A 25,188-nucleotide genomic window follows, 5' to 3' on the forward strand; every position below is an offset into this window, starting at 1 on the left:
TGATGCATCACATGCCAAACGAATTGGTAGTGCTGGGTTGAAATGGGCCAACACCTCTTTTGATGTGATCAATTCTTTACACTTCTGGAAAGCACCTCTACGTTCGTCATCCCACTTCCATGGTACCCCTGTTTGCAGTAGGGTGTTCAGCGGGTGTAATACCGTAGACAAATTTGGTAAGAACTTGTGGTAATAGTTTACCAGCCCGAGGAACGACCTCAGTTGTGACACATTTTCCGGTGCTGGAGCCTTGACTACTGCCTCAATCTTGTCAGGGGACTTATGTAACCCCTCTTCATCGATGACGTGGCCGCAGTACGAGATCTGTTTCAGGAAAAACTCGCACTTGTGGCGATTAGCTCGTAGCCCATATTCCTTTAATCTGGCGAGCACCTTCTCCAAGTTAGCGAGGTGATCACCGTCATTTTCGCCCGTGACCAAGATGTCGTCCAAATAACACTGGGTCCCTGGAATCCCTTGCAGGACCTGATCCATCGCCCTTTGCCAGATAGTCGGAGCCGAGGCTACTCCAAACACCAGCCGGTTGTATTGACAGAGACCTTTATGGGTGTTGATCGTAAGGTAATGATTCGAAGCTTCTTCTACCTCCATTTGCAAGTACGCCTGGGCTAGATCAATTTTGGTGAAGCGTTTACCACCAGATAGCGAGGCAAAAATATCCTCAATTCGTGGAAGCGGATATTGCACCGTGTGAAGGATTGGGTTCACTGTCACCTTAAAATCCCCACAGATGCGGACCTTCTTTGGTTCCCCAGGCGTATTACTCAACGACCTCTTCATTACAGGAACGATGGGTGTAGCCCACTCGCTCCAGTCCACCCTGGACAGTACTCCTGAACGTTCCAACCCTTCCAGCTCTGCTTCAACCGCTGGTCTGATCACATAAGGCACTGGTCTGGCCTTCAGAAACTTTGGGCTTGCATTTTCCTCTATTTTAATTGTTGCTGTTATTCCTTTTAGTGTTCCTAGTTCTTCCTGGAACACTTCTTTTGCGTCAATTAGCATTTTTGACAGTCGTCCAGGTGTGACGTCGTCATCCTTTTTGGCCTCAACCTTCAGTGCCTGTATGGAATGCCAATCTAATTGTATCTTCCGGATCCATTCACGTCCTAGCAGTGGTGGTCCTCCATTTGGCAATACATATATATCCATTTTAGGTATTTCCTGACCTTTATATGTCACTTTCACCCTTATTTTCCCTTTGGGGTAGACTTTTTGCCCCGTATACGTCTTCAAGACAATCTCTGTAGCTTTCAAGGGTATGTGTGAAAATAGCCGCTTGTAGTCTCTTTGATTTATGACTGTTAGAGCTGACCCTGTGTCCAATTCCATTTCCACTTGGACTCCGTCTATCTTGAGTGTAACCCAGATAGACTGGTGATCCTCCATTTCGGTTACATTATGTAGTTTCAGACAACCCCGCTCCTTGCTTCCGGAGTCTGTGTCACTTTTCTGTTCGTCTGAACCACTGTCCATCACCTGGTGTACCTTTTTGTACTTCTCCTGTGGAGATTTCTTACTGTAAGTTTTCTTCCCAGACCTGCAGACTCTTGCTATGTGTCCTGCTTTCCCACACTGTCTGCACACTTGGTCCTTGAACCAACAATCTTTCTGGTCATGTGTTGTTCTGCCGCAGCGATAGCACTTCCCTGTTCCATAGGTCATTTCGTTGGTGCCATATTCTTGCAGTCTCCGTTGTATCTCTGCAGCGCCCCTTGCGGCTGCTTTGTGTGATACTGCCATACTGAAAGCTTTGCCCAGCGTAAGGTCCTTTTCTGATAGAAGCCATTTCTGGGTTCCTTCACTTTGTAGCCCACACACAAACTTGTCCCTTAACGTGTCTGCTCGTCCCGCTCCAAACTGGCAGTATTTTGATAGCTTGCGCAGTTCTGTTAGGTACTCAGCATTGCTTTCATCTTTGTGTTGGTTCCTTTTATGGAACTTAAATCGTTCTGCTATCAGCAGCGGTGTGGGGTTTAAGTGGTCCTGTAGGATTTCTACTATACTTTCAAAATTCTTGTTTACCGGCTTCTCTGGGGTTATAAGATTTCGCAGTAACCCATAAGTTTTTGCACCCATAGAATTTAACAGAACCAGTGCTTTATTAGCATCTGGCACTTCATTCGCCCTGCAGTACACCTCAATACGTTCCACATCTGTCGCCCAATCTTCGACTTCATTGTCAAACGTAGAGATACTGCCACTCTTCGGCATCCTTGCTTGTGCGTTAACTATCACCAATGGCGCCTCCCGTGCTTCCCCTTTGATGGGCCTTCAATAACTACAAAACTAGAAGTTATAGACTTAAACAAGTCGGCTTTTAATCACTAAGATCAGAGCTAACATCTCAACACGCCGACTGGTTCACAGGAATGAGTCATACAGATCCTGGGATCTTTATGTAAGAGAAGTCAGGGGCGGAGCCAAGAGCCAAGACCTGGAACCTCCCAGGTTAGTCGGGAAAGAGGAAGTGAAACTATACACAGTGGGGGAGGGTAATATACATGAGTGCAAAACGAATACAGGATCAAGACAAACAGATTTCATTACATTCACCCCTTCTATAGATTTAGTCCATCGGGGTGATGTTTCTTAAAAGTTGGTATAAGTGAGTCTGTCAGGAGGTTTTGCAGTTCTCAGTGATCGGCGCAAAGCCGGTTGGGGTGCCTCTAGGGGAGTGGATTCTGGTTCCTCCACTGTCCGGGCCTCTGCAGTGTCTTCCAGGTTATCTGCAGTGTCCTCCAGGTTAAAGTTGGGTATTGATACCTCTGGGCGTCCTGTCTCTTTGTAGTGTAGGTCTTCATCGGGTAGTCTCCCATCGTTCTCTCCGCTCCCCGAGGGAGCGAGATCTTTTATGGAAACAGTGTCCTCTCGCCCGTCAGAGTATTCGATATAGGCGTACTGAGGGTTTGCATGGAGGAGCTGTACCTTTTCCACAAGGGGGTCCGTTTTATGGCCTCTCACGTGCTTCCGCAATAGTACTGTCCCCGGAGACGTCAGCCATGCGGGTAGAGATATGCCCGAGGTGGATTTCCGGGGGAAAACGAACATCTTTTCGTGAGGGGTAGCGTTAGTGGCAGTACATAACAGAGACCTTATGGAGTGGAGCACGTCTGGGAGGCCTTCCTGCCAGCGGGAGGTCGGAAGGCCTTTTGACTTTAAGGCTAACGTGACAGCCTTCCAAACAGTAGCATTCTCCCTTTCCACTTGCCCATTACCCCGGGGGTTGTAGCTAGTGGTTCTGCTAGTGGCTATCCCCTTCGAGAGCAAGAACTGGCGCAGCTCGTCACTCATGAATGACGTCCCCCTGTCGCTGTGTATGTAGTTCGGCATGCCAAACATGCAGAATAGATTACAGAGACACTTGATGACCGTGGCACTGGTCATGTCTGGGCAGGGAATGGCGAAGGGGAAGCGGGAATATTCATCAATGATATTGAGGAAGTATACGTTACGGTCAGCAGAGGGAAGGGGTCCCTTGAAGTCCAGACTTAGGCGCTTGAATGGCCGTGTGGCTTTGATAAGGTGTGCACGGTCAGGCCTGTAGAAACGAGGCTTGCATTCCGCACAGATGCGGCAGGCTCTGGTCATTGCCCTGACCTCCTCGATGGAGTGGGGCAGATTGCGGGACTTTATAAAATGGTATAGTCGGGTGACCCCTGGGTGACAGAGGCCGTTGTGGAGACCCTGTAATTTGTCCGTATGAATGCTGGCACACATTCCCCGCGATAGGGCGTTTGGGGGTTCATTAAGGGCTCCCAGCCTATACATAATATCATAGTCGAACGTGGATAGTTCGATCCTCCACCTGAGCATTTTGTCATTCTTGATTTTCCCCCTTTGTTTGTTATTAAACATGAAAGCCACCGACCGCTGGTCGGTGAGCAGGGTGAAACGTTTGCCGGCTAGGTAGTGTCTCCAGTGCCGCACTGCCTCCACTATAGCCTGTGCCTCCTTCTCGACAGAAGAGTGCCTGATTTCAGGTCCCTGAAGGGTTCGGGAGAAGAAGGCCACAGGTCTCCCAGCCTGATTGAGGGTCGCAGCTAAGGCAAAGTCTGACGCATCGTTTTCGACTTGAAAGGGAATGCATTCGTCCACTGCACACACTGCAGCCCTTTCAATGTCCTGTTTAATACTGGTGAAAGCCTCCCGAGCTTCAGCTGATAGTGGGAAGGACGTTGATTTAATGAGGGGTCGGGCCTTATCAGAGTAATTGGGCACCCATTGGGCATAATACGAAAAAAATCCCAGGCACCTTTTTAAAGCTTTGGGATTGTGTGGCAGGGGCAGTTCCTTTAGGGGGTGTAATCGGTCAGGGTCCGGTCCAATTACCCCATCTTCCACCACACAGCCGAGGATACAGAGACGGGTTGTGTGGAAGACACATTTGTCTTCGTTGTAGGTTAGATTCAGCTTTAGGGCAGTTTTTAAAAATCTCGCAAGATTTAGATCGTGGTCTTGCTGATTGTGCCCGCAGATAGGGATATTGTCCAGATAGGGGTAGGTAGCTTGTAGTTTATTCTCGTCAACCATGCGGTCCATCTCACGTTGGAAGACCGAGACCCCATTTGTTACCCCGAAGGGCACTCTGAGAAAATGGTAGAGGCGCCCGTTCGCCTCGAAGGCGGTGTATGGGCAGTCCTCCGTTCTAATGGGGAGCTGGTGATACGCGGATTTGAGGTCGATAGTCGAGAAGACTCGGTATTGCGCAATCTGGTTGACCATTTCTGATATGCGGGGTAAAGGGTAGGCGTCCAGCTGGGTATAAATATTAACAGTCTGGCTGTAGTCAATTACCATCCGTTTCTTTTTGCTATTTTTAACTATGATTACTTGGGCACGTCACGGGCTGGTACTGCATTCAATAATGCCTTCCCGCAGGAGTCTGTCCACTTCCGCCTTGATAAAGTGTCTGTCTTCCAGACTGTACCGTCTACTTTTGGTTGCTATGGACCTACAGTTCGGAGCGAGATTAGCGAATAAAGAGGGCGGGCTGATTTTTAAGGTTGATAGGCCACAGACTGTGAGTGGCGGCTGGGACCCGCCATATGCTAGCGTGACACTTTCGTGGTGGCACTGGAAGTCCAGGCCCAAGATTACATTAACACAGAGTCTGGCATCACGAGGAGTTTAAAATCCTTGTAGTCCGTGCCTTTTACAGTCAGTGTTACCACACAGTAGCCCAAAATGTCCGAAGTGTGGGGCTTAGCAGCCATAGCAATTCTGTTCCGTGTAGGGGTTACCGTTAATGAGTGCCGCCGTACCAGGCTAGGGTGGATAAAACTCTCGCTACTCCCACAGTCAATTAAACATTTCGTTAAATTCCCGTTTACCTGTATGTCCATCATGGATTTTGTCAACGGGTGTGGCCTGGATTGATCCACCGTGATCGAAGCCACTGTTGGGCCCTGGGCGGCCGTTGAGTCGGGAAAAGATGGCGAATCCCAAGATGGCGGCCCGCACAGCACGCACGAGGCGGTGACGGAGTTGGAAATCGGATTCCCCCTGCAGACTTTGCTAAAATGCCCCTTTTTCTTACATTTGAAGCATGTAGCGTCCTTCGCTGGGCATCGTTGTCTGGGGTGCTTGGCCTGGCTGCAGAAGTAGCATTTCGGGCCTCGAGACATTGCCGCTGTAGTAGGACTCCTGGGTGAACTTCTGTGTGGGGACTCCGGCGGCGTAGAGCTGGACTGAGACCTGGATGGGGAAGATGGCTGATTCCAAGATGGCGGCCCCCTCGGCGCGCATGAGGCGGTGAGGGCCGTATGGCCGGAAGAATAAGAGTCAGAGTTTCTCTGGGCCACGTCCAGCGATCGCGCAGTGGCCACTGCCTTTTTTAAGTCCAGGACCTCCTTCTCCAGCAGTCTCTGCCGGATATAATTCGATTTGAGGCCCGTGATGAAGGAATCGCGGACCAATTCGTCAGAGTACGCGTTGGCCGTCATGGCCTTGCAGTTACAGTCCCGGACCAGGTCCTTTAGGCCCTGTAAGAAATCGTCCATTGATTCCTCTGGTCGCTGCCTGCGTGTAGCCAGCAGATGTCTGGCGTACACTTCGTTTACCGGCCTCTGGTATTGGGCCTTCAGGATAGTGATGGCCTCCGTGTAAGAGGTGGCGTCCCGGATGAACAAATAAATCCGATGACTTACGCGAGTAGTCAGTAGACTCAGTTTATCTACCTCGCTAGCGGATGAGGCCTCCGCGAAGAGTTCGAAGCATTTGAGCCAGTGTCCAAATTGATTTGATGCTTCAGCAGAATGTGGATCCAAGTCCAGACGCTCTGGTTTTAGGAGTCGATCCATCCTAGTATTCTTTAGTGATTAAAATTGATGGGCCTTCAATAACTACAAAACTAGAAGTTATAGACTTAAACAAGTCGGCTTTTAATCACTAAGATCAGAGCTAACATCTCAACACGCCAACTGGTTCACAGGAATGAGTCATACAGATCCTGGGATCTTTATGTAAGAGAAGTCAGGGGCGGAGCCAAGAGCCAAGACCAGGTTAGTCGGGAAAGAGGAAGTGAAACTATACACAGTGGGGGAGGGTAATATACACGAGTGCAAAACGAATACAGGATCAAGACAAACAGATTTCATTACACCCTTCTTCTCCGCTGGCACAAAATGGCGTCTCCCGTGCTTTCCTTCCTTCCCGCGCTTGCCCGTCTTCTCCACTGCGGCTTCGCAAAATGGCGTCTCCCACGCTCTTCCTTCTTCTCCGCGGCTCAATGGCGCCTCCCGCGCTCTCCCTGCTTCTCCGCGGCTCAATGGCGTCTCCCGCGCTCTCCCTGCTTCTCCGCGGCTCAATGGCATCTCCCCTTGCTTCGCCCCGCGGACCCTGATCAGCCCGTGATCCCTGGCTGTGCTCTGCACGTTCTTCTCTTGATCTTTGTCGACGCCGCTCAGTCTAGAACCCGACTGTTTCTTACCCTCTCTCTCTCCGGTTTGCAGTATTTTTCCTCGACGCCACTCGGTGATCAACCCCTGGCTGCGCCCTGCTCTCTTCACCCTCTTTCTTACCCCGTCGACGCTGCTCGGCTCTCTCTCTGCCGTCGGTCGGCTCCAGCCGCCGCTGCTTGGGAAGGGTCTGCTCTGGACCTGTCGTCGGTCTATTACTGCTCGTTGTGGCTGGGGAACCAAGCCCGGTTCTCCACAGCCTCCCCAGCGAAGTTGGATCTCTGCCTGACTGCTGGGCGGTTGCTCGCGGTCGACGCCCGTGTTCCTGGACTCGACTATTTTTTAATTTTTTTTTATGTTGCAGGTAGATTCGAATCGACACTCGTCGCCACTGTTAGATCCGTGGTTCAGTGGATAAATAATCACACGGATGCTGTACATTAACAAACAACAGGTCTTTACTGGAGGAGGGTAATCTCTAGATTGGGGTACAGAGGCATGCGCACAGCTTATATACCGGTGTGGTCACTACCGGTACTACAGTATACAGGAGCTGTAAAAAGTAGTTCTGACTTAAAGGCACATACACTACAGTCATGCTGCCAGTGCTGATGGGCAGTTTGCCAATTGGGAGGGGTGAGAAGTTCGGCAGCTCCTCTGGAGATCCATGCTGGAATTGGGCCTTTAAGGAGGAGGGTAGAGGCAAGCCCGGTAGGCACAGAAAGACTGGTAGCGGACGAGAAGAATTTTGTGGGGTCAGGAGGAGCAATCATGTATGCAGCTTTACAGCGATCAAAGTACAGCATGAATTTAGGAAACAGTGTCTCTACTGCCACCCTGATAGTTCCACCAGTGATTTATTGAAAGGTTCCTATGGCATAGTGTTAGCTCAATAATAACACCAACATGCTGCAGCCAAGATTTCAGTAAATCTCTGGTGACAGTAGTGATATTGATCTGTGTAAAGGAGAAAAGGAAAGCCAGTCTGAGCCAGGGTTGCCAACTCTGATTGGATGTATACCTGGAGGTTTCATCACATGGTCTCCTGCCTCCAACTGGCCTGCAGTCTTTCTCCCCTATCTCCAATATTTTTATAACACACAAAAAAATTGGGGGGGAAAGTGCTAAAATGGGTGATATTGGATTGTCTGCCCATTATATATCCGGTCTAATTTTCCATCCCATTGGAGTCAATAGCAGAAGGCTCATCAACATATGCAAATCCAGATCCTATGATGCAAATCGGACCCCAGTGTTATTTTACTTCACCTGACGAAGGAGCAGCGCTCCGAAAGCTTGTGATTTCAAATAAAACTGTTGGACTATAACCTGGTGTTGTGTGACTTCTTACATTTGTCCACCCCAGTCCAACACCGGCATCTCCACACCATTATTTTAGTTCCTTAAAACTGACGTAGTGCCGAGGGTTCGGTGGGCCTGGCCTGCCCAGTGGCGGTGAAGGACAGAATCGGCAAATAGAACCTAATTTAAATGGGGAAGAACCTGCAGACAAAAATTGTGAGTACTTTCGCTGAAAATCTCATTTGCATGGTGTGAAACCTTTGCGATTTCTGTACTGAATGTAACAGACAGGCTATTTGAAAATCCTTGCCAGAATTTACTCTTTGCCTTCAGGGAGGGCGAGTGAGGACAGGAGGCATGGGAGTGATTTTTGCCTCCCAATTATGGGCAGAGGAGGAGGAAAAGGAACAGCACCAACAGCAGCAGCAGCAAGGAGAACATGCAGGAGCTGCAAAAGGTGCCACCTGAGCACCAGATAGGAAGGGGTTTGTCTGCAGGTGGGGTTTATAGAGCTCACCGAAGATTAATATGGAAGGAGACTCAGATTCTCCTGGCAGACCGTGGCGGAGCTGTACAGCTGCTTGCAAGAGAACCTACAGGCTTCTGTGTCAGCTGGTCACTCTCTGCTTCAGGTTCCCTGCAGGCTGCAGTGGGGGGACGTGGCACATGCTAGGCAGTCGACTGCACGTGCCTGCATAAAACAAGGAATGGATGCTCTGTTCAATAAGGCAAGCTAGTACATTAAGTTCCCCTTGTACGCCATCAGTCAACACGACAGAGCAGTGAGATTTGCAGCAACTGCTGGGTACCCACAATTCCAGGATGCTTTTCACTGCACTCGTGTAACGTAAGAAAACTACTAGGCACTTGGTCTAAGTATTAAAACAAGGCTTTAATCAACTGTTTTTCAACATGGAGATCTAGTTGTGTCCTTCACTAGTTCCTGTTAAAGAATGTCCTGAGCAAGCTGGGCCCATGCCCGAGTATTTATACTCTCCCTGGACAGCACCACCAGCAGGCCGCCCAGTATCATTTCATAAGTCATTTCCACATGAATGATAAGATTCATGTCAATGTGCTTATTAAGGCAGCACCTGTTATGAACAGGAAAGAACACCACTCTCTCAGTGTGCAGTAGGCATACGGCCATCGTTTACAAATGATGTAGGTGTATGCATGGTACTCTATGTTCATGCTGCATCAGTCCAACATCTCCGCACTTCCTGAGTAAGAGCTGCAGGTCCAAGGATGGCTATTATGGGACAAGGGCTACACTGTTATTCCCATGGCTGATGAAAACCCGTCCAACAGCCACGGACTTTAGTCAAAAGGCGTAACAATGATAGCCATGGGAGCACTAGGGCAGAAATGGAACAAGATATCGGTTTGCTGAAGCAGCGATTCAGGCGCCTGGAGAAACCTGCGGGATTCCTTCAATACTGACCCCGTCGAGTCTCCCATAATCACGGTCATTGGCTACATTCTGCATAGCCTGGTCTTGCAATAGGGCCAAGGCATCAAGCCAGCACCAGCTGAGGAGAATCATTATCAGAGTGACTTCAGGGGTGTTCTCCTCCAAGAGTTCTGTTGCAGCTTCTGTAGAATGAGGAGAACCTAGAGAAGGGATAGTTGTTATAATGGCGGTAACAGTTAATGGATTACTGCCAGCCATGCTCCAACAACCCTCTGTAAAGAAATTTCTTTTAATCTCTTTCCTCAGATGCCAGTGTTGCAGCTGTACTGGAACAGCTAGGCTAGAGGCACGGCTAGTTCTGGAGCACAAGTCTTCAGCACTACAGCCAGGATGTTGACGGGGCCCATAGCCTTTGCTGTATCCAGTGTGGTCAGCCGTTTCTTGATATCATGTGAATCGAATTGGCTGAAGACTGACTTCTGTGATGGTGGGGACCTCAGGAGGAGGCTGAGATGGATGACCTACTTGGCACTTCTGGCTGAAGATGGTTAAAAATGCTTCAGCCTTGTCTTTTGCACTCTCGTGTTGGGCTTCACCATTATTGAAGATGGGAATGTTCATGGAGCCTCCTCCTCCCGTTAGTTGTTTAATTGTCCACCACCATTCATGACTGGATGTGGTAGGACTGCAGAGCTTTGATCTGATCTGTTGGTTGTGGCTTCGCTTAAATCTGTCTATGGCATGCTGCTTCCACTGTTTAGCATGTATGTAGTCCTGTGTTGCAGCTTCCTAGGCTAGATTCCTAGGCTTGATTAATCTACTGGAATTTTTTGAGGCTGTAACTGGTAGAATAGATAAGGGAGAACCAGTGGATGTGGTGTATTTGGACTTTCAGAAGGCTTTCGATAAGGTCCTGCATAAGTGATTGGCCTGCAAAGTTAAAGCACATGGGATTGGGGTAAGGTACTGACTTGGATAGAGAACTGGTTGGCAGACAGGAAGCAAAGAGTTGGAATAAACGGTCTTTTTCTGAGTGGCAGGCAGTGACTAGTGGGGTACCGCAGGGATCGGTGCTAGGACCCCAGCTATTCACAATATATATTAATGATCTAGACGAGGGAACTAGATGTAATATCTCCAAGTTTGCAGATGACACAAAGCTGGGTGGGTGTGTGTGCTGTGAGGAGGATGCAGAGAAACTCCAGTATGATTTGGACAGGTTGGGTGATTGGGCAGATGCATGGCAGATGCAGTATAATGTGGATAAATGCAAGGTTATCCACTTTGGTGGCAAAAACAGGAAGACACAATATTATCTGAATGGCAATAGATTGGGAAAAGGGGAAGTGCAACGAGACCTGGGTGCCCTTGTGTACCAGTCACTGAAGGTAAGCATGCAGGTGCAGCAGGCGGTTAAGAAGGCAAATGGTATGTTGGCCTTCATAACGAGAGGATTTGAGTACAGGAGCAAGGATGTCTTGCTGCAGTTGTACAGGGCCTTGGTGAGACCACACCTTGAGTATTGTGTGCAGCTTTGATCACCTTATCTGAGGAAGGATGTTCTTGCCATGGAGGGAGTGCAGCGAAGATTCACCAGACTGATACCTGGGATGGCAGGAATGACGTATGAAGGGAGATTGGGTCGATTAGGCTTATATTCGCTAGAGTTTAGAAGAATGAGAGGGGATCTCATTCAAACTTATAAAATTCTAACAGGACTAGACAGACTAGATGCAGGAAGGATGTTCCCGATGGTGGGGGAGTCCAGAACCAGGGGTCACAGTCTAAGGATAAGGGGTAAGCCATTTAGGACTGAGATGAGGAGGAATTTCTTCACCAAGAGAGTGGTGAACCTGTGGAATTCTCTACCACAGAAGGCAGTTGAAGCCAAATTATTAAATATATTCAAGAAGGAGTTAGATATATTTCTTAAGGCTAAAGGGATCAAGGGATATGGGGAGAAAGCAGGGACAGGGTACTGAAATTGGATGATCAGCCATGATCTCATTAAATGGCGGAACAGGCTCAAGGGGCCGAATGGCCTACTCCTGCACCTCACTTCTATGTTTCTATGTTTCCCCAGGTTGGCACCTCATTTTTAGGTATGCCTGGTGCTGCTCCTGGAATGCTCTTCTACACTCCTTATTGAACCAGGGTTGGTCCCCTGGCTTGATGGTAATGGTAGAGTGAGGGATATGCTGGGCCATGAAGTTACAGATTGTGGTGAAATACAGTTCTGCTGCTGCTGATGGCCCACAGCGCCTCATAGAAGCCCAGTTTTGAGCTGCTAGATCTGTTCTGAATCTATCCCATTTAGCACGGTGGTAGTGCCACACAACTTAATGGAGGGTGTCCTCAGTGTGAAGATGAAACTTTGTCTCCACAAAGACTGTGCCGTCTACAGTACTACTATCATGGACAGATGCATCTACGACAGGTAGATTGGTGAGGACGAGGTCAAGTAGGTTTTTCCCTTGTGCTGGTTCTCTCATCATCTGCCGCAGGCCCCAGTCTAGCAGTTATGTCCTTCGTAACTCGGCCAGCTGGGTCTGTATTGCTGCTACTGAGCCACTCTTGATGATGGACCCAGTGTAGATTCTGTGCCCTCTTAGCCTTCTCTGCACCAGTGGAATTAGTCACAGTGTGATAAAGGGATTCGATGGTGTAGATAACGAGAAACTATTTCCTCTGGTGGGGAATCCAGAAGAAGGGGCATAATCAGAATTAGATCTACACCATTTAAGAGTGAAATAAGGAAGCAATTTTTCACACAAAGGATAGTGAAAATCTGGAATATTCTCCCCCAGAAGGCTGTAGCTGCTGGATCAATTCAAATTGTTAAGACTGAGAGCAGTAGATTTTTGTTAGGTAAGGCTATCAAGGATTATGAAGCAAAGGCAGGTAAATGCAGTTAAGGTACAGATCAGCCATGATCTAATAGAATGGTGGAACAGGCACGATGGTCTGAATGGCTGACTCTTATTCCTGTGTTCCTATCTTAAGTCTTTATCATAAATATAGCTTCCCATCCCTAGCATTACATTGGCAAATCTACACCAATGTTGCCTTTAATTGTTTTTTGGTTGTGCGGCCCTATAAGTGACTGCATGGCCCATTCAAAATACTGCGCATGTGCGGTTTTTCCTATTTAAAAGCCGGTGAGCCGGCTGCACGGCAATTACAAAGCACTGCGTGACCACGCAGCTTAAAGGAAACATTGCTAAACACTATATGGCTTTCATGCCCTTTCGATAATGGAATACTTAAAATTGCATACAATCTCTAACTGTATCCAAACCAATATTTTGTATGAATGCATCATTACTTCTTTAGTCTTGTACTCTACACCCCTACTTATAAAACCCCAAATTCTGTTGATTTTTTTAATGACTTTATCTACCTGCATTTGTACTTTCAGTGAATTATGTGTTTGAACCCCTAGTTCTCTGTTTATCCACATCCTTCAGTGTCTTTCCATTAAGTGTATGGTTCTATTCTTTGTTTTTTCTCCCAAAATATACTACCTCACACTTAGTCACATTAACTTGCACCTGCCACCTGGCTACCCATCCCACTAACTGTCTATGTCTTCCTGAGGTCTTTTGCTGTCCTCCTACTTTTGTGTCTTCCCCAAATGTTTTATTGTGCTCCCTATATCCAAGTACAACACTTCTCCAGTCCAAGCAACACCCATTTACCATAATTCTTTCTTCATCAACCAACTTTCTGTCCACATTTCCTCTTGTACCATATGCCTGAATCTTTCAAACAAGCCTTTTGTGAGACGCCTTATCGAATGCCTTTTGAAAACCCATATACACTACATTTACTACATTCCTTTATCTAGCCAATTGATCAGTTCTTCAAAAAACTCTTATTAAATTTGTCAAACATGACTTGTCTTTAAGAAATCTCTTCTGCCTCTTAGGTGTAGGGGTCTTATGCAAAATGATTCAGAGCAGTTTCAACCCAGTTTTTAATGGGCATGAACCCACAGCACAAAACTATCCCTAATTTAGCACTAAATTGGCATTCCCACCAGCAACTGGAAATGTGCTGTTTCACTGACAATATAGTATCTGAGTTATCTCAATAGGGCAAAATGCAACTCATTTTACAAATTTTACAAAACAAGATAAGAAATAAATGAGTTTAAAAATAAAAATAATTCAAATTTCAGTTAATTTAGGGGGGAAACCTTTTTTCTTTTTATTGAAGAAAAACTTATAAATGTCTAATATTCTAACCGTAAAATATTCTGTGCATTTGATTTTTTTGTTGAGTTTATTAAATCATGCCTTTGAGGCTGCATAAAGAGAGATTATGAACTCTTTATGTAGATGTGATTACAGTCTATTTATAGCAGTGACACTGAATTTATAATCAGAGGTGAATCTAGCTCTTCTGCAGAATAATGTTAGCATAATGCAGCACTGTAATGCCCTGCCAACACTGTCTGTCCAGGCCCACACATGAGGAATAGCCACTCGGGTTAGGTACTGAAGTGTGCCCATGGGACTGTAGCCCAGCAACGAGTCAGCAGCTTCAGGAGAGGAGAAATTGGGCAAGAAAAGAGATTGACCTGATGGCCCAAAAATTCAAGGCACTACCTGATGTAGTTCTGTGCCATACAAACCAGAGGGCGCCAGGTTTAAAGTATGAATGGATGTTAAGTAAAAATAGTCTCATGATTGAATCAGCTGCTAAAATTCACCTGTTTAGGTTCACACATGTAGACCTGTGGGATCACACCACAGCAGGAGTCAATAACTCAAGGGGGAGACTTGGGAACAAAATGTTTATTTTGCTTTTCATTTTAGTGTTTCCTTCCATTAGGAAGGGAAAGGGAGTTTGGCCATATTTTTAGTGGCAGATCATAGATATTGATTTGTAAGAGCTAAGTTGCCAGCGACTGATTAGCACATAGTTTAAGCACATTGGGGTTGATTTTCACTGCCTCTGCCTGGCGTGAAGGCCTCATAATGGGGTCGGTAGCCTTACTGCCCCGTTAACATTGGCAATGCAGCCAGCTCCATTTTGAAAGGGGCTCACTACCAGGTTCCCAAAGTGTCCACCTACTTCCAGCAATTGGCCCCGTTAATATGGAAATCAGAGTTCTATGATGTAAATAGTACCCTGATTGTCATTTTTGGTTGGAATTGGCCTGAGCGTTCGTTCAGTTCCACAGGAGATGGAACCGAAGAGGCCCGCCAAACCCTGGAGGAACACTTAAGTGTCAAATTAAGAGCCGGGTCCACAAAAAATAATCTGGGCCGCTACCGACCCGAGACCTCCACTCTCTGCAATTGCGAACTTCCTCCACCCCCGCACCTTACCTTGCTGGTGGCCGTCATGGCCCAATCTTCAGGCCTCTTGAGGCGAACTGCATCGGGACACCTCATTGCCATCCCGGAGCTCACCTGCCAAATTTAAGTAAGGCTGGGGCCTCAAAATCGCGGGGGCCTCTTCGTCGCCGGAGTGGGTGGCCAGTGAAAAGTCAAAATTAACCCCATTGTGAGAGGAACAAACTTTAGCCCCTCAATTCTGAAAATTCTCAAAGTTGTGGTGACATAACAAGTAGTTGATCTTGAAGTGCATAGGATACTATCGCGTATCATAGATACTGGCAAGTCTCATAACAAAGTTGGGTAGTTGGTAGATCCATTGTTTACTACCTCTCTCTCTCCATTTGTGTCCTGGCCTTTTACTGTTTTCTACCACAGTACTCTGAACCAAGAGTCTTGCCCCTGTCAATTTAAAAAAAGCCAGACATTGGTAAGAGTCAATGGAAAGGAAAATCGGGTGGGATGTGCAACGGGCAGATGATCCGACAGGGGCAGTTTTATTCCCACGCCACCCAAGTCGAAGGTGCTGCACATTGATTCAGCAGGACACCCATTTCCAGGGCCAATGGTTTACTGTGACTAAGTGAATCAAATTACGTGGATTCCAGGATTTCTCACTGGTGTTTGGGTTTGCGTTATGTGATTTTCAACATTTTCTTGTGTACACTCCACACAATTGGCGTTGTCTGAAACCTATTGACCAGCTCTTCTTCAGTCTGCTCTGTAAGGCACATTCCCTATCACACTGTATGCTATGAAGGCAATGCATCGTAACCAGAGAACAACTATATAAAAAAAAAATTTAATTAAAAGAAAGTTTGCACATTCACTGGTCAGTTTAAAAATTGGGGAAGATTTCCTGCATACACTGTGTGTAATGAAATTATAATCCCATTTATAAAGAACAACTTTATTACACATAGCTCACAAAGGAAGCCTTCCTACTTATTGATTTATTTGTGGGCCTGCATGGGAATTGGTTATTAACTTAAATGCCATATCATCCTCAGAATTAAGACTGTGGAAAATGAAAATTGATATTATTCTATGTTACAGTAAATGCTTGACATTGCAGTTAACTTGCAAAGAGCCTTGAATTTTTCAGTGCCAAATCAATGGTGCAACCTCTAGCTTGGATGACATTATAGACAGATTGCAATTATTTTATTTTTTTTAAACCTGGATAAGTAGACAGCTCCTGCAATGATCAAGCTTTAAAAACCCAAGCCTGCCATCACTATTTACTTCATCTTCTCTTCTACCCTTTTTGCCATTGGTGCTTTTTAAAAATGACTCATTCTCGGTATGTGGGCATCGCTGGCAAGGCGGTGGTGAGCATCGTTCTTGTTAGCGATTTGATGCAACTGAGTGGCATGCTAGACCACTCCTGAGGGTAGTTAAGAGTCAGTCATGTTGGTATGGCACTGGAGTCACGTGTAAGCCAGACCGGATAAGGACGACAGATTTCTATCCTTAAAGGACATTAGTGAATCAGCTGGGTTTTAATGAAAATTTTACAGGGCACTTTTACAGGTAACAGCTTTTTATTTTTAGACTTTTTAAACTGAATTCAAATTCTCAAACTGCTATGGTTGGGTTTGAACTCCTATTCTCTGGATTACTAGTCCAGTAACATACACTCTACACTCTTTGGCCTAGAAATTCAGTATAGCCACTTTTGGGGCGGTAAAGTCGGGCGGCCGCTAAAGTTTGCGTCCGGCGCAAAGTCGAGCCCCCTTCACCGATATTCAGTTGCATCGTCCTAAGAGGTTGCTGCTGCGCTAAAACAGGCGATGCACGACTATCATTAGGCGCTAAGCCGGCAGGCCGGGGCGCTAACACCGGAAGTTGGGCGCAGGGCAGGTGCGGCGAGCTGCTGATTGCCGGTAGACACGAGCTCTTAAAGGGGGAGGGTGGATTTGTTTTTTTGACAGGCCGAGACTAGTGTATTTGTGTTTCTGGGGATCCTCCTCCTCCTCCTCCGTTGCAAAACGGCTGCCTTTTCTACTGCAGGAGTGCCCTTTAATTTGCGCTCCCCGCGGCCTGCCTCGGCTGTGTACCGTTCCAATTCACAGTCGTTCGGGCCGCCCGCCGCACAATGGGGCGGCGCGAGTGAAGTTCCGGTTCCGGGCGCACAAAGGGCGTTGCACGATGAAATGACGTCATGATCTGCGCGCGCAGATGAGCGCGTGCAATGACTTTGCGCCGGCGCTAAATGTCTACTGAAGTTGGGGCGAGGCACAGATCGCGCTGCACCCGGGCGCTAAGCGCCTAGCGCTCGAGATCTACTCCTCCTAAGGCGCTAACAGCTGGCGCAGCCAACTGAATTTCTAGGCCTTAATCTCTCGCACCTTCCATCCTATCACAGACCTTCCCTTTTGTTCTTTCCTTCCCCTCCCCCCTTTCTCTGCCCCTGCACTTGCTTAAAAACCTGTTCCCATCTCCAGCTTTTTCCAGCTCTGACGAAGGGTCATCGACCTGAAATGTTAACTCTGTTTCTCTCTCCACAGATGCTGCCTGACCTGCTGAGTAGTTCCAGCATTTTCTGTTTTTATTTCAGATTTCCAGCATCCGCAGTATTTGCTTTTGTATTAGTGTTTAATTCACTGCCACTTCTCTTCTAAGAATGCCCACCTTGAAGAAGCTCTGCTCTTCTCTCCGACGGGATTTCCGTTTGTCCCTTTTACCTTGTTCATCTTCATTGCTTTCTGTTTCCCTTCTCGTGTTTGATCAGGTATCTACCAAAACTCGCTTTCACAGCCACATATCTTTCCTCAGCAACTGTCTCCGACTCTTAACTTGTTCCATTACCATCTCCTTTTGCCTTGCACCATCATCCCTTTTGTCTCTTAATCTCTCCTGCCTTCCATCCTATCACAGACCTTCCCTTTTGTTCTTTCCTCCCCTCCCCCTTTCCCTGTCCCTACACTTGCTTAAAAACCTGTTCCATCTCCAACTTTTTCCAGTTCTGACGAAGGGTCATCGACCTGAAACGTTAACTCTGTTTCTCTCTCCACAGATGCTGCCTGACCTACTGAGTATTTCCAGCATTTTCTGTTTTTATTACACTCTACACTACTGTGCCCCTACACAGTGCTGTCCTGCACTGTGGGCCGTGGCCTATCACCTCCAATTTAAAAAAAAAATTAGACTCTCATTAAGGCAAATTATTTGGTATAGCATAACATCCTGCAACAAATCCCATGAATTACTATGTAGCATGATTTGGTGCCACATTTTTGCATAAAAATTCCCAGCGGTAGTGAAACTAATGGTTTCTGAGCAATAACAAATCACTTCTCCCAATAATCATCAATGCTTTTCAGTAGTGGATCTGCGCTATGCTTCCTGTTCTAACACTTGTTGTTTCTTAATTTCTTTCCTCAAGGATTTAATACGACGGGACATACTTTACTACAAATGCAGAATTGATATGGACAAGTATGAAGTGAATGATGTTGGTGATGGGAGAGATGACGAATTTAATGTTAACGCCAAGAATGCCTTCAAACTTAAGAACAAGGAAACAGAGGAAGTGCACTTATTCTGTGTAAAGAAGCCAGAGGAGAAGCAAAGATGGTTGCGAGCACTTCATGAAGAGAGGAAGATGGTCCAAGAAGATGAAAAGATAGGCAAGATCATTTGTTATTTCTCTTTCCCTGCCAAAAGAGTTGTGCTACGTAATGTCATATTTATAGTAATAACAGACTAAGAACCATTTGAGTTTGCTGAAATTGTGCAGAGCAGCTCTCTTTATAGCCCAATAGTTGTATCGGTGAAGAAAATGAATGATTCTGGGTGGGTGGGAGCAGATTATAAGGACTAACTAAGTTGAAATAGTCATCATAAACTGCAAAAGTAAAGTCTAAATTCTGAGCTCTGGGAGTGGTTTTCTGTTCATAGGTGTTTTAGATTGATTGTGGGACACTGGGAGACCGGTGGTTATGGAAAACCCCACAATTTTCAAGTGCTGCTCTCCCCTTTTTAATTTACCATGGTGCTGTTGATAATTATAGGCTTCATTGGTAGGAAAGGATGCCATTTTCCATTACTTCAAACAGCAACTCAATCAAACCAAGAGAAGATAGATCCCAGAGGGTATCAAAGGCTCAAAATTTGTCTTCTTTACCATTGTCAGATGTGATAAGAGACAGAAGTGTTGTGCTTCTGCATATTATCAACATAAAAGTGCCTTGTAATTCTCCCCCAATTTTTTTAATGTATGGGTTACTTGTGGTTGAAAGATTGCACCCGTTCTAGCATACTCCCTGCTGTAACTTCAATAGAAGTGCATTATGAGGGCTGGAAGTTAGACTGGGGTCTGGATACGTCGGGTCCTAGCCTTATGTCAGGGATTTCGGGATGGCCTGTTGCGGGCAGAACCTCAAACAAGGCCATTGACGTAAGGGCTGGGGGAGTTCCCAATGACGGGAGTTCTTGTGTCCCTGGCGGGCTAAAGTACCAGGAGTAGCATGCCTACCACCAATGGAAGTAGGGCCTACTGGGAGTCCAGGCTGGGATTACAGCCGCTTCGGCAGGTGCGCACCGTAGATGTGACCCTAGTGGTGTGAATGCCTGCCAGTGGCATGGTTATTAAAGGACTTCCTCCTGATCCTGCAAACCGGGCACTTATGCCAGCATGCACCCCCTGTGTAGATTTTCAGCTCCGTTGTGTTTTATTAAAGTTATTGGAGCAATGCCTTGTGCCATTGTGCTTGATAACAATGCAAAACAGGTAACTCTAATAGAGAGTTTATTAAACGATCAGTGTTGCACATAGAAGTTTGAAAGAAAGAACTTGCAATTATATAGTGCCTTTAATGGAATCAGGACTTCCCAATCCAATAGATTGATGGTTTGGTCAGATCTCTTCAATTGGGTGGCGATATAGTGAAAGGACTGAATGATGCTCACAAGTTGGCCCTGAAAGTATGCTGTGCAAAGATTATATGATAAATGGGTTAATATTTCCATAGCAATAGCAAAAAAGGAATTTAATATGAATAGTTTAAGCACGGTATACTACTCTTCAAATGGTGTAATTTCAAGACTGTTGTTTCTTGTTGCTTGACACCATTAGTGTGTTGATGGTGCTCCATTCTTTTGAACATTGGTCCTGTCAGATTCTATGACTGCATTCCTGGAAGTTTTTGCTTATATTGTTATATTATATGTTGATATGCACATTCACCTGGATTATTGTGTGGAGGCTAAAGTCAAATTGAGAGAGCAGAGGTTGTTGCCTTCTGCTGGTGCTGGAGGATGTGGATTCGAAGTGAATTGACAGATGCACAATTTTCAGTGAAGTGTCCGTTGTTTCTGATGTAGTGGATTCCATACTTACTTTTCATCCATCATGAAAGCATGACAGTTGAATCCAATCCTGTCCTTACCTGACACCTGCATACACAGAGTCATTAGATAGCAATCATGATCAGGAACCCAGGCTTATTTTTTCTTTTCCTACCTGAACTCCTATTGTGCTGGAACTCCTGCCTTAGCTCAGATCAGCTAACTCAGTACAGACCTGGAATTGAACATGTATATTGGCTCAGTTGATAGTCTTCTCACTCTGGATCAGAAGGTTTTGCGTCTGAACACCAGAGATTGAGTAGATAATCTGACACTCCAGTGCAGCAATGAGGGAGCACTGCATTGTTGGAGGTGCTGTTTTGCTTGTTTTGGTGACTCAGGTTGACACTAAAGATCCTATGGCTCTATTCAAAGAAAAGCAGGAAGCTTTCCCAGGCTCAAGACCAATATTTCTCCTGCAACCAATACCACCAAAAACAGTTTAACCGGTTACTCATCTCATTGTTGTTTGTGGGAAATTAATAGCACAGAATGGTTGCCACGTTTGCCTACGTAAAAAGGTGCTATATAAATGCAAATATTATTACTACAGTAGATGTCATCTTGTCTGGCTGAGAAGTGTGAAAAAATCTTTTATCACATGACTTTTTTGTTTGGCTTCTCACATGTCAATTGAGAGGAATGTACTGTGCAATAACATTTTGAATATATAGGGATAAAAACTCTGCTGTTGTTACATTGTTATAGTACCACATCGTTAAATGGAATTACTTTGGTATGGAACTACTTTGGTATGGTGTAGTTATATTGCTATGTGGCACACTGTGCACGGGCAGTGCACAGTGCAGCATCGGACATCTTGTATCACTCCGCACCATGCGGCAGCATAGAAACAAGGCAAGAATACTAGTAAAAGCAGTAACTAAAATGAGCTAAAAGTGTCTGTATTATTTATAGTATACGAACACAAGGAGACACAACATGGTGGCAGCGGTATAAGTGAGTACAAAATTGTGCTATACGAACTACGAATAAGACAAAAAGTGATTTTATGAGCTGATTGTGAGTGCCGATGTCTGCGGTGATTTGAGAGTGAATCGTACGGGAAACTAAAATGATGACTGTGCAAATGCAACCCCTCATGAACTGGGAAGCCGACGATATAGTAGAAGCATTCCACAAGTTCAAACAGAAATGTGAGCTTACATTCAAAAGCTTCCTGAAGGGCACTACCAACGAGGAAAAGGTTAGTTACATTCTGTTGTGGACAGGAGAAAAAGGTCTAGATTTGTATAATAGCTGGAGTTTGACTGAAGAGGAAAAGGAAAACCCTGCGACAATTATGATAAATTCAACAACCATCTAGAGCCTAAATCCAATCACCGTATACACAGATACAAATTCCAGAGTCTAAGACAGGAACCCGGTGAAACAGCTGACAATTTCCTGACAAGGCTGAGAAATGAAGCCAGCAAGTGTAAATTTAAGGAAATGGAAGAACGGCTTGTGGACCAGCTAATATGGGGGTCAGCGCATGTAGAGGTACAAAAAGCCCTGATAGGAAAAGAAAAGCTCGGAATAACAGAGGCTGTAGATACTGCGAGAGCTCATGAAGCCATGTAGCAGCAAATGAAAACGCTGATTTCTCAAACGGCTGACATGCGGATGGCTTCTGAGACGGACAACAGAGTGGATGCAGTGAGAGAAAAGTACAACACACAAAGACATGCACATGACAATGGGGGAAACATGTGCAGAAATTGTGGAAGACCGCACGATTACACAGACAAGAGGAAATGCCCAGCATATGGAACAAGCTGCAATGCATGTGGCAAACTAAACCACTGGAAAAAGAGGTGTAGAATGAAGAAAGAAGGAACATACATCAAAAACAAAGGCGGACAGCAGAACCAGAGAAAGAAACACAATATCCATGCCATGGATGAGCAGGATGATGATGATGATCACGACAATGCACTAAACATCGAAACCATAAAGATACAGCTTCACGAGATGTCCAGAGCGGAAAATACTCCGAGGAGAGAATTGCACACCATCATCCAAATCAAAAAAAAGGTCAAAGGTCAGCCCAAAACCATCAACTTAAAGTTGAAGCTGGACACAGGGGCTCAGAGCAACATTCTCCCATTGAGACTGTACCAGCAGATCTTTCCCGAAAACCTGAGAGAAGATGGCTACCCGGAAAATGGTTGTTTAAAGGCAAGTAATGTCACGCTGACAGCATACGGGGGGAGTGAGATTAAACAACTCGGAATAACCTTTATCAAAGGGACACATAAAAGAAAGATCATCAACTGCATGTTCTATGTCACCGACACTTGAGGGGCCAGTGATCCTGAGATTAAACAGCTGCGAGAAGTTGAGATTGATCTCAGTGCATCACGAGCTGACAGAAATGCCACTGAAGATAGACAGCAACACCCCACTGGAGAACCGCCCACAAATCAAGAGTAAAAAAGACTTGATAGACTTGATACAGTGGGATGTTTCGGAGATTTCCAATACCACATCACCATCGATCCAGAGGTAAAGCCCGTTATTCATGCTCCACGAAAAGTACCCATCGAGCTGAAGACAAAGCTTGAAAGAGAGCTAAAGGAGATGGAAGAAAAGGGAGTGATCGTAAAGGTCACTGAACCCACAGACTGGGTAAACTCAATTGTGGTACGAGAAAAGCCAAACGGGCATCTCAGAATATGTTTGGACCCCAAAGATCTAAACCAGGTGATAAAGAGGGACCACTATCCCACTCCAACGCTAGAGGAGATTACGCCATCACTGGCAGGAGCCAAGGTTTTCTCAAAACTAGATGCTAGAAATGGATATTGGAACGTGAAATTGGATGAGGAATCAACAACACTGACAACATTCAACACACCATTTGGGCGTTACAAATTCCTGCGGCTACCATTCGGGCTAAAGGTCAGTCAAGATATCTTTCAACAGAAAATAGACGAGACATACAGAGGCTGTGAAGGAGCTATAGGAATAGCTGATGATATTCAGATCTATGGAGCAGATGAAAGAGACCATGACATGCACCTACATGAGGCCATGGAGAGTACCAGGAAGGCTGGCATCAAGTTAAATGCAGATAAGTGCATAGTTAAAGTCAAGGAATGCCAAATCTTCGGTATGATTTATACACCAGAGGGAGTCAAGCCAAATCCAGAGAAGATTGCGACAATTGCTGAAATGAAACCACCCAAAGACAAGAAAGAGCTGAGGAGTTACCTCGGCTTGGTCCAATACATGAGTTCTTTCATCCCACACATGTCGGAACATACAACAAATCTCAGAGAGCTATTGAAAGAAGACGCCGAATACCAGTGGTCTGAATCACACGAAAGGAATTTCAAACAACTTAAAGAACTGTTGTGCAAAGAAACAAGTCTGTCATATTATGACAGAAGAAAACCAGTCACTCTGCAAGTAGACACTTCTACCAGAGGACTAGGGGCAGCTCTGGTGCAGGAAGGAAAGCCGATAGCTTTCGCATCAAAGGCCTTGATGTCAGCCGAGATGAGATACGCCAACATAGAAAGAGAACTATTAGCAGTAGTGTACGGATGGGAGAAATTCCATACATACCTATGTGGCAGGTGATTTACAATAGAGAGTGACCATCGTCCACTAGAACAGATCTATAAGAAGAATCTGTGCAAAGCGCCTGCAAGACTGCAAAGACTACTTCTAAGGATCCAAAGCTATGACTTCACGCTTAAATATAAGCCAGGAAAGGAAATGGTGCTAGCAGATGCGTTGTCTCGATTGTCACCATATGAGAAACACGAGGTGGAGGGCCTAACAGTAAAAATCCACCACCTAGTGAATGTTACCCCTACAAAGCTCAGTCAAATCAGAGATGAGACTAGCAAAGATGAGGAGTTGCAACTACTCACACACCAAGTAATACAGGGGTGGCCGGAGAGAATCCAGCAGGTACAGGCGACAATTCGTCAATACTGGACGATTAAAGACGATATTGCAGTAGAAGACGGTATTCTCCTTGCTGGATCGAGGATCATCGTGCCAAAGACGATGCAGACACAACTTCTCCATCTCATACATGAAGGCCACATGGGAATGGAGAAATGCAAGCTGAGAGCCAGATCAGCTGTATACTGGATAGGCATGGACAAAAATATCGAACAGATGGTCTCTGCATGTGGTATATGCCAGAAATACAGAAATGCACAACAGAAAGAGGAGATGATACCGAGTGAAATACCTTCAAGACCATGGCACACTGTTGGGGCAGATCTCTTCATGTGCAATCAAGAATGGTATCTCATAGTGGCAGATTACTATTCCAAGTTTCCTTTTGTGAGAAGGATGAAAGACTTGAGAGCCACAACTACCACCAGGATTGCAAAGAGCTTGTTTGCTGAACAAGGAATCCCGGAAAAGGTAATCTGTGACAATGGAACCCAGTTCACATCGAGTGAATTCAGAGCTCTGGCAGAAAAGTATGGGTTCAAAATAGTAACCTCATCCCCACGTTTCCCAAGGGGACACGGGTTCATCGAAAGACAGATCCAGACTGTCAAGAGAACTCTCATCAAAAGTAGTGATCTGGGGGAAGACCAAAACCTTGCCCTCCTATCACTCAGATCAACACCACTGAAAGCAGACATGAAATCACCTGCGGAATTGCTGAATGGGAGGAAGTTTAAGACTACACTACCAGCAAAAATACATCCTCCCCAGGACCAGAAGGATTTCAGACAAAAGCTGGCAGAAGCACAAATCGTAGGAAGCAAACATTACGATAAACATGCAAAGACGCTACCAGAATTGCTGAATGGACAATCAGTGCATGTGCAAGACCCAGTGTTGAAAACCTGGAATCCAGCTAAGGTCATTGGAAAAG

The 25,188-nt window shown here is 45.9% G+C and overlaps 1 protein-coding gene across 5 annotated transcripts in view; it reads left to right on the plus strand.

Moving 5' to 3' along the window:
• The window catches only part of arhgef9a (Cdc42 guanine nucleotide exchange factor (GEF) 9a), a 327,654-nt gene that overhangs the window by 271,983 nt on the left and 30,483 nt on the right, over positions 1–25,188 (plus strand). For all 5 annotated transcript variants that reach the window (XM_085999087.1, XM_085999095.1, XM_085999121.1 and 2 more), the window contains one exon: positions 18,370–18,613. In XM_085999087.1, the coding sequence (XP_085855213.1) occupies positions 18,370–18,613 (244 nt within the window). The remainder of the gene's footprint in view (positions 1–18,369; positions 18,614–25,188) is intronic.

Source organism: Somniosus microcephalus, chromosome 1, assembly GCF_052327205.1.
Source record: "Somniosus microcephalus isolate GS21.2 chromosome 1, FLI_Smic_1.0, whole genome shotgun sequence".
NCBI lineage: Eukaryota > Metazoa > Chordata > Chondrichthyes > Squaliformes > Somniosidae > Somniosus > Somniosus microcephalus.